This window comes from Plasmodium malariae (assembly GCF_900090045.1).
Source record: "Plasmodium malariae genome assembly, contig: PmUG01_00_46, whole genome shotgun sequence".
Taxonomy (NCBI): Eukaryota; Apicomplexa; class Aconoidasida; order Haemosporida; family Plasmodiidae; genus Plasmodium; species Plasmodium malariae.
In genome coordinates, this window is record NW_021638320.1 from 30,016 (window position 1) to 46,422 (window position 16,407).

At 21.1% G+C, this 16,407-nt stretch overlaps 2 protein-coding genes across 2 annotated transcripts; both read left to right on the forward strand.

Annotated features, from left to right (window-relative positions):
* Window positions 1–187: 187 nt before the first annotated feature.
* On the forward strand, window positions 188–2,054 carry PmUG01_00075100 (PIR protein; the record flags this gene model as incomplete). The annotated part of the gene is made up of 3 exons (XM_029006343.1): window positions 188–196; window positions 357–1,724; window positions 1,854–2,054. 3 exons carry the CDS (start codon window positions 188–190, stop codon window positions 2,052–2,054), a joined length of 1,578 nt encoding a protein of 525 aa, XP_028859239.1.
* Window positions 2,055–12,638: 10,584 nt separating this feature from the next.
* PmUG01_00075200 (STP1 protein) lies at window positions 12,639–15,119 on the forward strand (the record flags this gene model as incomplete). Its single annotated transcript, XM_029006356.1, has 4 exons — window positions 12,639–12,659; window positions 12,791–13,829; window positions 13,922–14,007; window positions 14,097–15,119. 4 exons carry the CDS (start codon window positions 12,639–12,641, stop codon window positions 15,117–15,119), a joined length of 2,169 nt encoding a protein of 722 aa, XP_028859240.1.
* Between the last annotated feature and the right edge of the window lie 1,288 nt (window positions 15,120–16,407).

Here is a 16,407-nt window from a genome sequence, read left to right on the forward strand (position 1 = left end):
TTATTTTATGAATTAAATTAGTGTTATATTTCTTTACGAAATATGTAAATAGAAGTAATTACTAATAAAAAAAGGAAAATTCTCTAAATATACAAATTGTAAATATAACATTATTTATGTATAATTATTTATATATATACAGTTTTAATTGTATCATCTAATTAATACCTGATAATGATGAAAAGTTATGGAAATGGTAAGAGAAGTTTATCGATACTTTCATTTTTTATAGAAATAATAATATATATATACTCATTTATTATAATACTATTTCTAACATAGATCAACATGATATATTTTATTCTTTATAAGTACTTAAGTATTTGTAAAATTCTTTTTATAAATTTAATTTTCAGGATAAAATTTTAGAAGAGTCATATCCATACAGTATATATAAAGAATTGAATGATGAAGTTAAAAATGCAAATGATGGCAAATATTGTAGTGAATTTGAAAATGTAAAACAAGATTACAAAGATGAATCTGTTAAACTTTGTAAAAAAGTATCAAAAATTTTAGATTTTGTATTTAAAAAGAGTACACAAAATGAGTTTAAAGACTATTGTACACATTATAAATACTGGGTATATCAAGAAGTAAGAAATTTGTTTAATGAGAATACATCAGTTAGTGATATCGAAGATGTTATTAAGAAATTTTATAAATTACAACTTGATCTTTTTAATGATCACAACAGAAATGATTGTTCTTATAGATTTGATTATAAGACCCTTGAAGGATTGAATTATAATATAGAAGAGAAGTCTTTGTATGATTACTTTAGAAACTTTAACACAATTAAAAGTATTGAAACTTGTAGCAAATGTACCAATGGCGAATATAAAGAATACCTTAAATCTACCGGTGACACATATAATAATTTAAAGGAATATTGTTGTTTATCAGAGGATTGGGACTGTTCACATTATTTTTTCAGTTGTAAGGATGAGTTTGATCCGAGTAAATTATTATCCTCTTTAGGATCTGAAGAAATAGGAAATTGTGATGGACTAAAAACAATTACAGCTGTATTCAATGATAAAATATCAGATTCTGAGGCGTTCAGTTCAGATTTTTTGAAATCACTTAATTATGGTGCATGTTATAGACCCAACAATGGTAAATTCACATCAGGTGATAGAGCACATCCATTTTGTAATTTATACACAGCACCCGTACAATTATCTAGTAGTGTAACTATAGTTAGAATTAATGAACCCCAAGGAAATGGTGATAGATCCCCTCCAGGTAATTCGAATTCAATGAAGGGGGAAGATCAAGAACAAGTAAAACAAGCGAAAAGAGTTCCACCAAAAGAAGTTACAGATGAAACAAACGAAAATGAAGGGGGTTCAGGTAGATACGGGGAACTAAAAAAAAAGGCATCTCCTATGAAAGACGCATCTGATAATTTTAGATGGAAAATTGCTGCAACTGGACAATTAAAATGTTCGAGTAAAAATAAAAAAGAAGCTGAATTAGCAATGTGCGATTTTATGGAAGAACTGATTGAAGGTGGTTATGCTAAAAAAATAGAAGATACAGAAAAGTATACTTTGGATATTAAAAATGGATGGACCACTGAAGAATTAAAAGTATTTCGTGAAAGAATAAGGAAAAGATCAGCTTATGAATCAAATATATTAAACAACATTTTTTTCCGTATTTCTACTGGAGTTACTCTAGTAATGGGAATTATTTTTATATTTTACCTTTTTTTTAAAGTAAATACAAAATTATTTTTCGCTATATATATACATTATTTGTTACCATTTATAACATATTTTTCTTAATATATTGTAATTGTGAAATGAACATATTATACATGTTTTTTACTTTCATATAAATATTAGTTTACTCCCTTCGGATCACGTTTACATAGACGTAGAAAAAGGAAACAAAGGTATAGGTTTGATTTTACCGATTTAAGTACACGTAATCGACCAAGGCGCTTCTTAAAACGTACTTATAGGCATTCTGACAGGAGGAGATTTAACGTAGTAAATATAGAAGATGAGCTTCATTCATCAAATGATTTACGGAATATCAACTGATATGTATCAAAGATATTAAGAAAACCTCAAAATTGGATTAAATAAACATTTCTATTAAGTAGAAATGATAAAGATCAAGCAATAATAAGAGGAGCATAAATAAAATATAGATACTTTTATTTTTAACTTTTTATATGTTTTTTTTTATTTGTCCTTTTATAATAATTTATTTTTTCTAACTTTTTGTCAAATACTTTTTTTGTATTTATTTAATTATTTTTTTAATGAATTTAATTTGAACTTGCAATCATATTTGTTTTATATATGGAAAAAAGAACTAATACTTTCCTACCTAATAATAGTTTAAGATTCTAATGTTCCACAATTCAAAAGCGTATATTGGCAAAGCATTTTTATTTTGTTTAATTATACTTATGAAATTGTACCCTGACTTCTTATTATGTGTTCTTAAATCATAACACATTTGAGATATATTATAGTTATATTTAAAGTAAAAATAAAATTCATTTTATTTAATTTATTTGGAACTAGTAATTTAGTCCTTAAATTAGCACAATGTATCATTAGTAAAAAAAATTGATGTAACTCGTGAAATAAAAACTTACATTTTTTTTTTTTTTTTTTTTTACATAAAAATATACTTATCAAATTATGATTAAATATTATATAATAATCAATACTCAAACTATTTGGTTTTTCAATAAAAAGTATATATTCATATTTGACCAAATCTTTTGGATAAAATAACATTGTACCTGAAGAACACAGTTTTTATATATATAACGTAAATATTATATACATAGAGCAGAAGAAATATTAAACGTGTTGCTGGATTTTTTTATTGGTAATATATATTAAGTGTTAGAGTTGTACATAATAAGTGTATAAGAATAAACTACAAAAAGTTCATCATTAAAGATATTAATACAATTATTTGTATTAAATAAAACGAAAAAAAAATCAAATATGATAAATTAATATTTAATACAAGATTCCCAAAAAAATATGTAATATTTTCTTCCTTGATATATACATACGTACAATTTTAATAGCAATTCCATTAGAAATTATTATAATAAAAACAGTTTTATCATCTAAACTATGAATATTTAGAGAAAGGAATTTTAACTCATATTGGCACAGAAAATAAACATATATAAAATAATAAGCAAAAACGAAAGATTAAATGAGGAAAAAAAAAATATTATTAAGCCTTTTATATTTTGACAATTCAAAAAGTGTATAATAATAACATATTATAAATATATACATTGCTTATATATTTTTCCTAACTTAGAAAATTGTTTCCCATGGATAAATTATAAAACCATAAATGTATGTTAATTTAGCATCCTCCAATATACAACTATAAAAATTTGTAGAACAATACATCCTTTGCATATGTTTACAAGCATATCAGTAATTGTAATATTCCATTAATATATATATTTAATTTTGTGGAAGAATTTCAGTATAATTAAGGTATGGTAGAGCAATTACATTGTGTACATAGAACATATAGAACGGAAAAAGTTTTAATAATTTCAAATGCAATCTTGTATAAGGAAAGTAAAATAAGAATTACTTTTTATAACTTTTCTTATTTTTTTCTTAAAAAATTTATTTCGATTAGTATCGGTGTAGCTAAAATAGAAATAAATGATACATGCAAATATATACAACATAAATATGCGTTAATAATTTAGGATTTATTAATTATTACTGAAAATAGGAAAAACGAAAAATCGTGTTTAAATGTATTTTCATATAATAATTTACTTCTATAGATTACTCTATTTTTATATTACTTATAATCGGAAATATATTTTTAGCGCGTTAAAAAATTAAAATAAAATTTGATTTCCTTTTTTTGCAACTTTTTATAACAATTGGGCTCAACCATTTTGGTAACATTATTTTTATGGAAACATTTCATAGTGTACTTTTCAATCAAATAAATAAATGTATATATATATATATATATATACATATATATGTGTGTATATCCCTTTATCCATTTTGAACTCTGCTTCCATCCTATAATACTACGGAGAAAGAAACATGACAATCTTGAAAGATGTAAAGAGCATTCTCGGTCGTGAATTTTAGAGCTCACGTATATCAATCCGAAACATAGGCGATTACATATATCCTGTAATTCCTGATTACCAGTTTAAACATAAAATAACATTTAACTGAAAATTAGTTATAATATAAGCAAACGTGCAAATTGTGTTATATCTGTACTTGAGATTAACGAAGAAAAACAGGAAAAGTGACACATAGAGGGCACAAAAAAGAAAAAAATATATATGGCATAATTAATAATTAAGAAATTATTAAAATGTATAATTTATATAGCTTTAAATATATCGACTATATTGTAAAAGAAACAGTAATTAAAAATAAGAAATTCTTATAAAATTTCATGCAATAACATTTATAAATATATATATTAAGTCAAGTGTCAGTCTTTGAAGGATAAAAAATGTTGAAATATATATATAATAGTAAGCATTTGAGATATTCTGCACAACGAAGGAATAAGAGGAATATATCTATAAGGTAGCACCACCTAAAAAGATAGAAAGTCTTAAATTAATTAGAATTGAAGAAGTTTTAAAAAAATATTACAAAGAAAGAAAGATAATAATATGTGCAAAAAGAACTTGTACAAAAGCTTAATAAACTATTTAAGAGGAACAGAAAAGTAAAAATATGTAATACAATAATGCTGTAAAGTAAATATCAGTTTCATATGATTGTATTTGGACACGTTTGTAAATTTATTTACCTCGTAAGAAGCTATTTTTATTGTGTATTATTTTTTGTATTCTACAGTGCAGATTTTTTTTTTAAGAATAAACGTAAAAACTAAAATTTATTACTTTAATTTATTTGTGTATTTTTTTTTTTTTTTATTTACATACATAAATTAAAATTTTATAAAAATATACATGTACATTATATTTTATCTTTTTTTGCTTTTCAAAAACAAGATTATTTATAAATAGCATCCTCATAATAATGATAATGCATTATTATTAATTGTCTTACTTTTGTAATTTATTCTTCATACAAGAAGCTTTAAGTAATATATTCGTTCTTTTAATATTTAATACAGTACAATCAATGTAAGGAATTATTAATATATGAATTATTCTAAATGGTTCCAATAACTATGTTATCGATCAATATTTTAAATGCATATATAGTGTATAGCCAGTATTAAATAAATGAATTAACTAAAAAATAATTATTTAGTGGCCATATTATTCTATTGTATAATTAAAAAAATATATATTTTTGTTACATACACACGTATTTCCATTTTCAAATATAAATAATCTTATGTGAACTAAATATTTATTAAAAAAGTGTATATTTAGTTATATTGTTTATTATAGAAGAGTATTTAGCAACTTATTCAAAAAAATGAAAAATTATTAGATTATATTAAGAACAAAATAATTTTAATATATGATTATAAAACTGAAAGTTATATATGTTATTCACTTTCAATAAAAAAAAAAAAAAAAACAATATAATGCCATATAATTAGAATAATATACAATTCCATTAATAATACAATTAAATGTAGAACTTCATAATTATTTTTTTTCAGTATCATTTGAGAATATTCATATCGAAAGATTAGAATGTTGTTATTATACTCTTTCAGCCTTTTAAGTTTTAAGTTTTTTTTGTCTAAGTAACCTTCACACTATTGATATATATTATTGTACAATCCAAAACAACGCATATAATGCATTATTTTATAATTATTTTAAGGAATAAGCTGAAAGGAAAATTTTTAAATGAATTTATAGCTAATCATGAATTTTTACATTATTTCCAAAAAATAATTCTAATTTTATATGCCTTTTTTGCAAATTTTCTTAATTTAGTTAAATAATATTAATTATAGGTATATCCAAAATAATAGAAAAAGTATAGGAAGTTAAGAAATGTATATATAATTATATAAAATATATGTTAGTGACTGCCTAGAAAATGCATTATCTTTTATATACTATTATGCATTAACAAAATAAAATTTATTTTTAAAAAGAATTCCGTAATTGACGTATATTTTTAAAAGTACCATAATAATTAATGTTGTATTTTTGTGAAATGTTTTTACATTATTATAATTTGTATACAAATTTTAATATAATTTATTCTCATGTAATGACATATATATAAAATTACAAATTCCATAATTTATTTGTTTTTTTTAAAAAGATAGATCTACATATATTTGGAGAACTATTAATACATTAAAAAAAAAAATTGACAAAATAAATAGGTTATATGTTATGTTACAAAATAAATTACAAAAGACTAAAGGATTCATTTAATAATTATAAATGTGAATTAATTCACATTTTCAAGAATGCTTAGAAATACATATATTTATTGAAATTTTTTTTATATTCCTATATATTTAATAAAAACACTTATTGATTTATTTGTTTAATTATGTCAAGAATACAAATAGAAATTCTTTTTACTCATAAATTTATTTTAACATATATGTTTAAATCGATTTTTATAAAATAGAATTAAATCAATATTATGTATGTATAATAATAAAATGATAAATATAAGAATTCTCTTATTCATATGAACAGCATATTAATGGTCAAAATTAATATATCTCCACAAAAAATTTCTACTAAAAATTAAATAATGTATATGAATAACTAATACTTCATAAAAATAAACTGAATCCCGTGAAATGATATATTTAATTTTTCCAAGTTAAAATGTATATAACATAAATGATTAATATTATTAAATATATGTGTATATTAATATTTTTTGAATTCTGCTAGATATAATATCATAGAAAATATTCATTGATATTGAATATGTATTCTATAGTAATTGTTTATGCTACTTCTAATCAATAATGTTATTAATGTTATTTTATTATAGGGTATATAACTTTTTTTGTTTCAGTGTATTTTTTGAAAATATAAGATAGTATAGTGCACATTTTTTCAGATAAAATTTCATTTTCCAACTGTTTCATTAATTAATCATTTTACGTTAATGTGTACTGTAAAGGTACGATACATTTTCAATTATATTATTACTACTAATAGAATAACAAATATACGTCACCTGAAACATGCATATATTAATTAAACAATAAAATTAGAAAAATTTCTATTTTCGCGAAATGATTTTTTACAGTAACACTTTTTTTATTACATCATAGCACTTTATTAATGTTAATATTTTTTAATTAATGTACTACGTTCAATAATTATTTAATCTATCCATATATTTTACAAGTTTATATACATTTAACTAATATAAGCTTAACAGAAAAAAAACAAAAAAAATAAATAAAGTTAAATTTATTTATTCGCCTATTATAAAACGTATAATTCGTTAAATATCCAAACAAAAATATAAAACAAACTTTAATAAAATAACAAATTTTATTTATAAAATATTTATACCTTTTCTTATACATAAGTTATTATAAGGAAACTCATGAAAAAATAAGTAAAAAGGAAATAAAATTAATATTCGATGTTACTTTAAATAGTGGAATCTACTATCAACCATAAATTGTAATGTATAATAATACTTAAATGTAATAATACTTATAATTCAGTAATAGCATATATTGTAATAAAATTATTAAAATAAAAAAAAAATGTTGTTTATCTTTCATCTACTATTTAGAATATCATAAATATTCTGTACCTATTTGTGAATTACAAAAAAAATATTATTATTGATTAAACAGATTATTTTATAATAACAAAAAGATAAAAAAGGAAAAAAAATAAAAATTAATTATAATATGTATTATCTGAAATTACATGTGTGATATAATTCTTTAAGTTTCTTTGGATTTTTTTTTTAAATTTTATCTCTTCTATAATGAAGAAAATTTATATATAAAGTAAAAAAAAATGTATTGTGATAAGATTGATTCAATCAATAATTCATTTGTTATTTATGTTCAAGCAAAAAAAAATTTTAAAACAAAACATATAAATAACAATATAAGTACATTCATTCACATGGTTTTTTCAAACGAAAAGAAAGACACACATATTCTTCATTAAAAAGACTAATCATACATTTTTTAATAATTTCATAAAATAGTAATTTAAGACTAAAATAAATAAATAAAAGTCAATACTGTTTTTTTTTTTTTTTTTTTTTCGCAGTGATATATATAAATTGCCATATATAACAACAAAGTTATAAAAACCATGTTTTTATTTATTTTTATCAAGTTACATATATTTTCAAAAAGATCATGTTATATACAGAAATATATATATAAATGACAATATTGTTGCATAATAGTAAAACATGTTTAATATAAAATAATAGTAAATTTCAATTTTCACAATATTATTTTCACATTTATACTATCTGCATAACACTATATGTACAAAAATTAATTTATTCATTTAAGTATTAATTTTTTGTGAAAAGTAATATTGTGTTTACATGTTTTTATTTATAATTTACATGGGGGAACTTCTGCATTGCTTTTATGTAAAGAATAACTGTTTAACATTTTTTATTCTTATAGTTTAACGTATAAATTATATGTTTTACTATTTCAAAAAGGTTATCATAAACCAAGTTCTATGTATTACCTTCTCATTAGTACTGCAAAAGGCTACTAATTATATAACAGTCATCTAAATAGATGTAATATGCAAAATCGCAATAATTTTCTTATGATGTAACAAACGATTAAAAATGCATATGGTATTCACAAATGCCATATGACTTAATACAAAAGTGGACTGCTTTTAAAATGTGTTAATTATCTAAATAAATCTCCTAAATCTTAATGAATACCAGTTACTAAAATTTCCGTACTCAGATGATCACTAATACCAGAAGAAACACATTCACATATTAGTTGATATTTATTTAACTCTTTATCTCCTATAGTCAAATAAATATTATTATTATCATGTTTTTATAATTTTTACTTTATTCTAACAACATAAATTAAACTAATTAAAAATGTTAGTTCCTTATATATCTCTCTACTTTAATGTGATACAAAACTACTGCTGCAGTAGTTTTGTCTTAATGAGTATGTAATTTCGTGAAAACTAGTTTACATCATCTGGACTTTTTTACAATATTCAAAAAAAACAAATATAAAAACTTTGAAATATAAAGTTAAATAAAATAATAACACACCAGAAAAAGTTCCTTAAAATAATACCACATATTTCCGTGAATGTAGACGCTGTAGAACACATTAGAATGCAACAAATTCCAATTTATAAATTTTCATTAATACATATTATTTTTCGTATAAAATTGTGCCTTGAATAGCTTATTTGAAGATTATTTTGAAAAAATAGTAATAGAAATATTCAAAATAAGTTTTTTCATTGATAAAATTACAGATGTATTATTACGTAAATAAAACTAATTCAAAAAGAACTGTAGAAAATTGATATAAATATATTCTATAAAACATGTTTAAGCAGATAAGAAAACATAATATGAAATTAAAGGATAATGAATTTATGAAAATTTATTATTCATAAAAAAAGAGGAAATATACTAATAATTTTATATTAATTATGTAACCAACATCAATATTATTACGCAATTTTAACATAGTTAGGATACGTATTATTTATAATAAAAAGTATATCTATATCATATGCATATATGACACAATTCACTAAATATATATGCATAATTTTATTATCAGTTATAGTGGAAAAATGAAATTTCCATTACGTCTACTAAAATGTAATAATTATAAATGTATCATATATATTAATATATAATTAATATTTATTTAGTTATTTTTATATGAGGAAAACTAAATACTCAGACATGTAATATTTTCCATATCTAAAATATCGAGATATATGAATTATACCTACATAATTTCATATCAACTATATTTTATATAAACGAATAATATGTAATCAATTACGTTATATTATATTGATTGAAACTTAACACTAATATCAAGTTTTCTATATTAAGTTAATGTGTATAAATATAATTTAATATATTATGAGCTAAATGACTTATAAAGACGAGTACCTTATATAATATATTTTCATTCTATCTTTATGAGTAGTAATAACAAAATAATATAAAAATTAAAACATACATATTATCAAAATAAATTTTCTTATATTTTTTTTAGATATATTTTAATTTAAAGTTGTTTCCACTCTCATAATATATGGATAATCTGAAATATAGTATGAAATAATGTGAACTATAAATTAAAATATGTAGGTAATTTTTTTTAAAAATATATACCACAATTCTTATATTGCGTATCTGTATATATTAAATATGAAAAAGTTATAATATATGATTTATCTTAACTAAATTATGTTAAATACGGTTCCTTGTACATATATTTGGTTAATCATCGGGCAAATTCATATATATATTCCAATTTTATTATTATATTTAATATGAAAAAAATTACTTGTGAAATATATATTCTAAAGTTAAATAATATTTTTAAATAAAAAAAATTATATATTCATACAGGATAAAAGAATATTTAATAATTCATAAGAATATTAATGAATTTTTTTTTACTCTAAATAATACGTGATTAATAAACTTCAGAATCGTACAGTATATTTAATTATATATTAAAACAGAATATTGAAAAATACATAAACTAAAAAAAATTATTTTCCTATATTTATAAAACAGTAAAAAAAATAGAATAGAAAATAAATATTCTTATAAATATTTTGTAAAACAAATATTTCTCCATATATTTAATATGCTTTTATATATTTGAGAAAATAATAGTTTCTTTTATATTGCCATATATAAACTCACTTTCATAAGTTCTTTATTCATTATGTTTATCATATATGTAACATATAAAAATACTGCAGTTTAAATATTTACTATCTTTAGAAATAATATATTTTTATGTATATTTTCTGTATATTGATATAAATCAAAAAATATTTTAAAACAAATTGTACGGAATGTAATAAATTAATATAAAAAGAAAAAATACAACAATCAATTTGGTATATTTTAATAAAAATTTTGAAATAAATGAAACAAATTATTTTTTATATATTACATTGATTAAATCTTACTGTGGTAACTTAACTATTTATGTGAAGTAAAAGTGTACAAAATTTTCTCCTTAAAATATTTATATATCTTAATATACTGTTTCCTATCTCTTATGTATTTGTTTCAAATGATGAATTAAATTAGCAATAATATATTTAAAATATAGTAGGATGACCCTGAGTACTGCATATGCTTTTAAATGGTTCTATAATTTCATTTATTGATTCACTCATTATAAAGTATTATATAATAATACATTAACTTTTTCATTTTAAATGGCAAAATAACATTTTTTAATATTGTTTATAGGTATTTTCATATAGATATTAAAACCATAATAAAAACAAAAAATTAATAGAATCTTTTTGAAATATACAATAGAATATATATCTAAATTATTACAGAAAAATAATTAGGATCCTTCAATATTTTTTGTATATTTTAATGTTATATACTATTTTATTTACTTTAAATTATTGTATCATTATTTTTTATTACCATGTTTTAATTTATTGCACTTTTCATAAAGAATATGTTATAATTAAATTTTCACAAGGTATATCTTAATAATCTTTCATTTTTAAAATAAGTTAACAAATATATTTATATTAATTAATAGACATAAATATACATTTTAATTAAAATTTAATTCTTATTAAATCATTAATATCTAAAAGTAGTCATACAACTCTACATAAGAACATATATGTATAAAGAATTATACTATTAAGAAAATATTTATTAGCATAATATAAACTATAAATAATTAATTTTTAATTAAAAGATATATATATATAACATTAAGTGGCATACATAAATTTTAATAGTATGTAATTTTAATAACTATAACAACTATTTACTAAAATATATATATTATATTTCTAATTTCTAGATATAACGTAGTAAATTTAAAAATGTATTAAAAAAATAAATATAGCACTATAATTACTTATATCCAATATATAACATAATCGTTAAACAATAAAATATAAATGTACTTTAAATATTAATAATGAATTCTTCTATAAATTATACATTTTTTTAATATAAAAGGATTAAAATTGGGTATTTTACACGAATACAGGTAGAGTATATATAAATATACGTATTTATTCTGAGCAAAAAGGAAAAACATCTTCTATATATTTACCCATTATTTTATATAATAAATATCATATTGTTAAGGTTATATATATGTATTTTTTTAAATTAAGTTATTAAGCTTTTTCTCTATAATGCGAACATAAATTTTACATAAAAATTTATACATATAATTTATTTAATAACAAAATATAACTAGGACATAAATCCTATAGTAATATATTTAATTAAAGTAAAACAATATAAAATAAATATTATTGTATTCACTTATTTTATAATTCTCATATTATTCTTACGTAGTCGCTAATTTTAAAATTTCTTCTAGCTAGTATATATTAATTTTAAAATTACATTATTCATAAAAGATATATATTCGTATTTTTCTTTTAGATTATTATTTGCAACAAAGTAGAGTATTAATATATTATCATTATGGAAAAGTGTTTGTCCTCGGTAATATTCGTTTTTTTATAATAAAATAAAATTTGAGTAAATTACGTACTTATAACAAAAAAAAGTGATAAAGTAACCGCGCTTAAATTTTATGGTCATTAGATAATTGATAATAATTCTTTTGAATTCAGGAAAGAGGTGTTTTTAGTTCAGGAGCATTAGATTTCTATGGGACATCAGAGTTTAGAAAAATTTCAAAACAAATAAAAAATAAAACTCCTTCCCTAATTAACGAGAGTAATAAAGAGAATTTTAGGAAGAAATGCCTCGAATTGGTTGATTTTCTAATACAGAATAAAAATGCACCACTTTACAAAAATCAAAATAAGTGGGAAGGAACATTAAAATATTGGGCAGCATCTCACTATAAACCGCTAGCCCAAAAATATGGTGGATGTTTTCCGATTTTTGATGATAAAGAAAAAAAAATTTTAGAACTGAATTATGAAGCACTAAATTTCTGCGAAGAAAAAAACAATAGACAGAATGAAATAAAATGCCTTATAAGTGAACATAGAATTTCAAGTGAATGTGATGAAACATGTTCAAGTAAAATTGATGAATATAATGCGTGGATTAAGGAAAAACTTACGCATTTTAGTACACAGAAAGTGCTCATACAAAGTAATTGCAAAAATACACAGTCCCAATTTCCAACAAGAAAATGTGACATACTTAATCCTAGAACATTTCGCGAACTTCCTACATGCCGAGTTAAACATGCAGTTGCCCGGAAACAGCCTGAATCTGCAGAAAAAAAAACAATTCCTCCAGATGCTGATCAAACAACAGATAGCGTTCAATCTAATCCTCCAGATTCACAGAAACAAGACTCGCAACTTCTAAGAGGAGATCAAGAAAAAATTGAACTAAAAACTGAACAAGAAAAAGTTCGACAGGATCTTGAACCTCAAACTGATGCACTACCTTCAACGGAAGCTTCAAGTACTCAAGGTGACAGCAAGGAAATTCAGGATCCTCAACCTAGAAAAGAACAAGCATCAGCAGCTTCTGAAAACGAAGAAGTAATATCATCAGATGGTTCTACATTTTCTTCAAAGTCAGAAGAATCGGTAGATCCCCTTAGGTTTGAAACAACACCTTCACCTATTTCTGCATCATTTCCTGTTCCACCTTCACTTACTCCATCTGAATACAATATATTTTCAGGTAACACCATTGCTATTTATTTGGTTACCTTAAAAATAAATACTTAAATTAATTTACATATATATGTATATGTATTAAAAAAGATGTTACAGGTCAAGTAGTAAAAAAATCTAACACTCATACAGCATCTATTTTAATCAGTATTCTTACTATTATTGTATTTTCTTTTTTTATTAAAGTAAAATAAAACTATAAGCCTAAATATATAATAAGAATTTGATTATTCTAATAATATATTTTATAAATGTTTTTTTTTTTTCTTTGTAGTACGCATTAATAGGGATGTTTAAAAAAAAAAAAAATATAAAAAGAAAACAAATGAAATTTCTTAGAATAAAAGTACCTTCACGATTTGATAAAAAAAGTAAGTTTTTCACAGATGATCATTCAGAACACGCAGTGTATGATGATGAAGAAATCATAAAAAAAATTAAAATAAATGAACGTAGAAAAAAAGTAAACTTGTCGAAGCAAAAAAAAGACAGATCCAAAATCATAATAGAAGTACATATGGAAGTACTCGAAGAATGCATAAATGAAGATTGGGAAAACCACAAAGACGAATTCTTAAAAATATGTATAGATGAGTTCACGAAAAAGGATTATACAATCTATCCCAATTTAAAAGATGATGATCTAATAATAGAAAATATTAAATGTATCAGTGATATTAAAAAACAACATATTCTATGGAATAAATGGATACAAAGACATAGAAATCTTTCTCAAAATCTGAAAAAAGACGATTGGTTTAATAATTTGAAGGATGAATGGAAAAGAGAAGTATCTTACATACAAGAAATGGAAGAAATAAAAAAGAAATCGTCAAATGAAAATCAAAAGGTTTCATTTTTAGAAAGGGAAAAAGATATATGGAGACAGTGGATATCAAAAAAGGGTATGATTATACAACAACATCTTGATCAGTACTGGAATAATGGATTAGCAGAGGAGTTGCAGAATATCTCAGATGAATGTGCAAATGAAGATACTAAAAATTATGTATCACTATTAAATGTAGAAGAATTGCAGCACAAAGAAAATTATGTAGAATTATGTAAATATATAAAAAAAAAATTATTAACAAAGTTTTGTATTCTCGTGCTTATAACAGTATTAGAAGAATATAAAAATGAGGTAAACCTTGAAAATAGGGATTCATATTTGGATAGATCCATAAATGAATGGAAAGGAGAAGGATATTCAAGTAAAAAACAAGAAATTACAGAAAATATAATTGAATATAATAAAAATTATATAGAAAATAAAAGAAAGGATACGGAAAGATAGTTTCAGAAATGAGATAGAAGATTGGATAAGAGAAGATAACGTATATGCAAATTCTATAGTTAACTATGGGGCACTACATAAATCTGATGAAATAGAAGAAAAACAGATATTATAAATTCATAGGTATATATCCAAAATACATTTAGATGATATATAAGAAAAAAGTCTGTTAATGAAAAATATTATTTAAATTTTGTAATGTCTTTAAAAAATGAAGAAAATGAATATAAAGTAATAAGTAAAAAGAAAAAAAAAATCATTAAATATGAAGTTTGAAATTGAAGCACTTCAAATATATTACAATTATATATACATTTTTTATTTCTGTAATATTATCCATTAAAACAATATATTAATACTTGTTTTAATAAAAGTACTAAGATATTAATATACCTATATAAATAAACAGTTAATATTAATATTTTCCAAAAATGTTTAACTTGGAAAAAATTATAATTTGGAATAAGGAAACAAAACAAAATAAATAAATTGTAACACTATGCTTGAATTAATACAATATTATTACAAAAATTTCTGTAATTCTGTTTTATCCTATTACTTCATAATATGTAGTTATTTTCACATTTAGAAATATATTTATTTGTATCTTTTTTACATTCCCATAATTCGACCGTTCCATGTTTTAATTTTATAAAAATTTTGTTCATAAAAAAAAAAAAAAGGAAAAAAACTCCTTATAGAAACATAATGATAATTTACAGGAAATTTATATTATAAGTTACATTAAAAAAAAATGTATGCTATATACTTAATGAAAACATCTTAATCTGTTATGAGTTAATTGATGTTTGCATATTAATAGCGTTCATTTATTGTATATCTTTAAACATTTATCTGTTAGATATATTTGTGTTCTTTTAATTTATTTATTTTTTCTCCAAATTAAAAAATTATATTTAAAAATTCCATTTCTTAATGACGAAATTCATTTTCTCCATAATATATATGGCATAATAAACGAAACACATTCACATATATATATATATATATATATTCATAAAAAGAATGCTTTTCCATTCATAGGAAAATAGGAAAAAGATAGCACAAATAATTTTGCTTTATATTTTACTACAACTGTCGGAGCCATTCTAAATTAGGAAGTGTTATATAATAATATTTCTAAAGGATTGGATTATTTATTGTATTACTTATAAATTGCTAAAATGTAAAATAATTATTATTAATGATTTATAAAATATTATTAAAAATAACAACTTTATAATAAATAATGGTAATGATATATCAAATCCATTTTGCAATATTATTA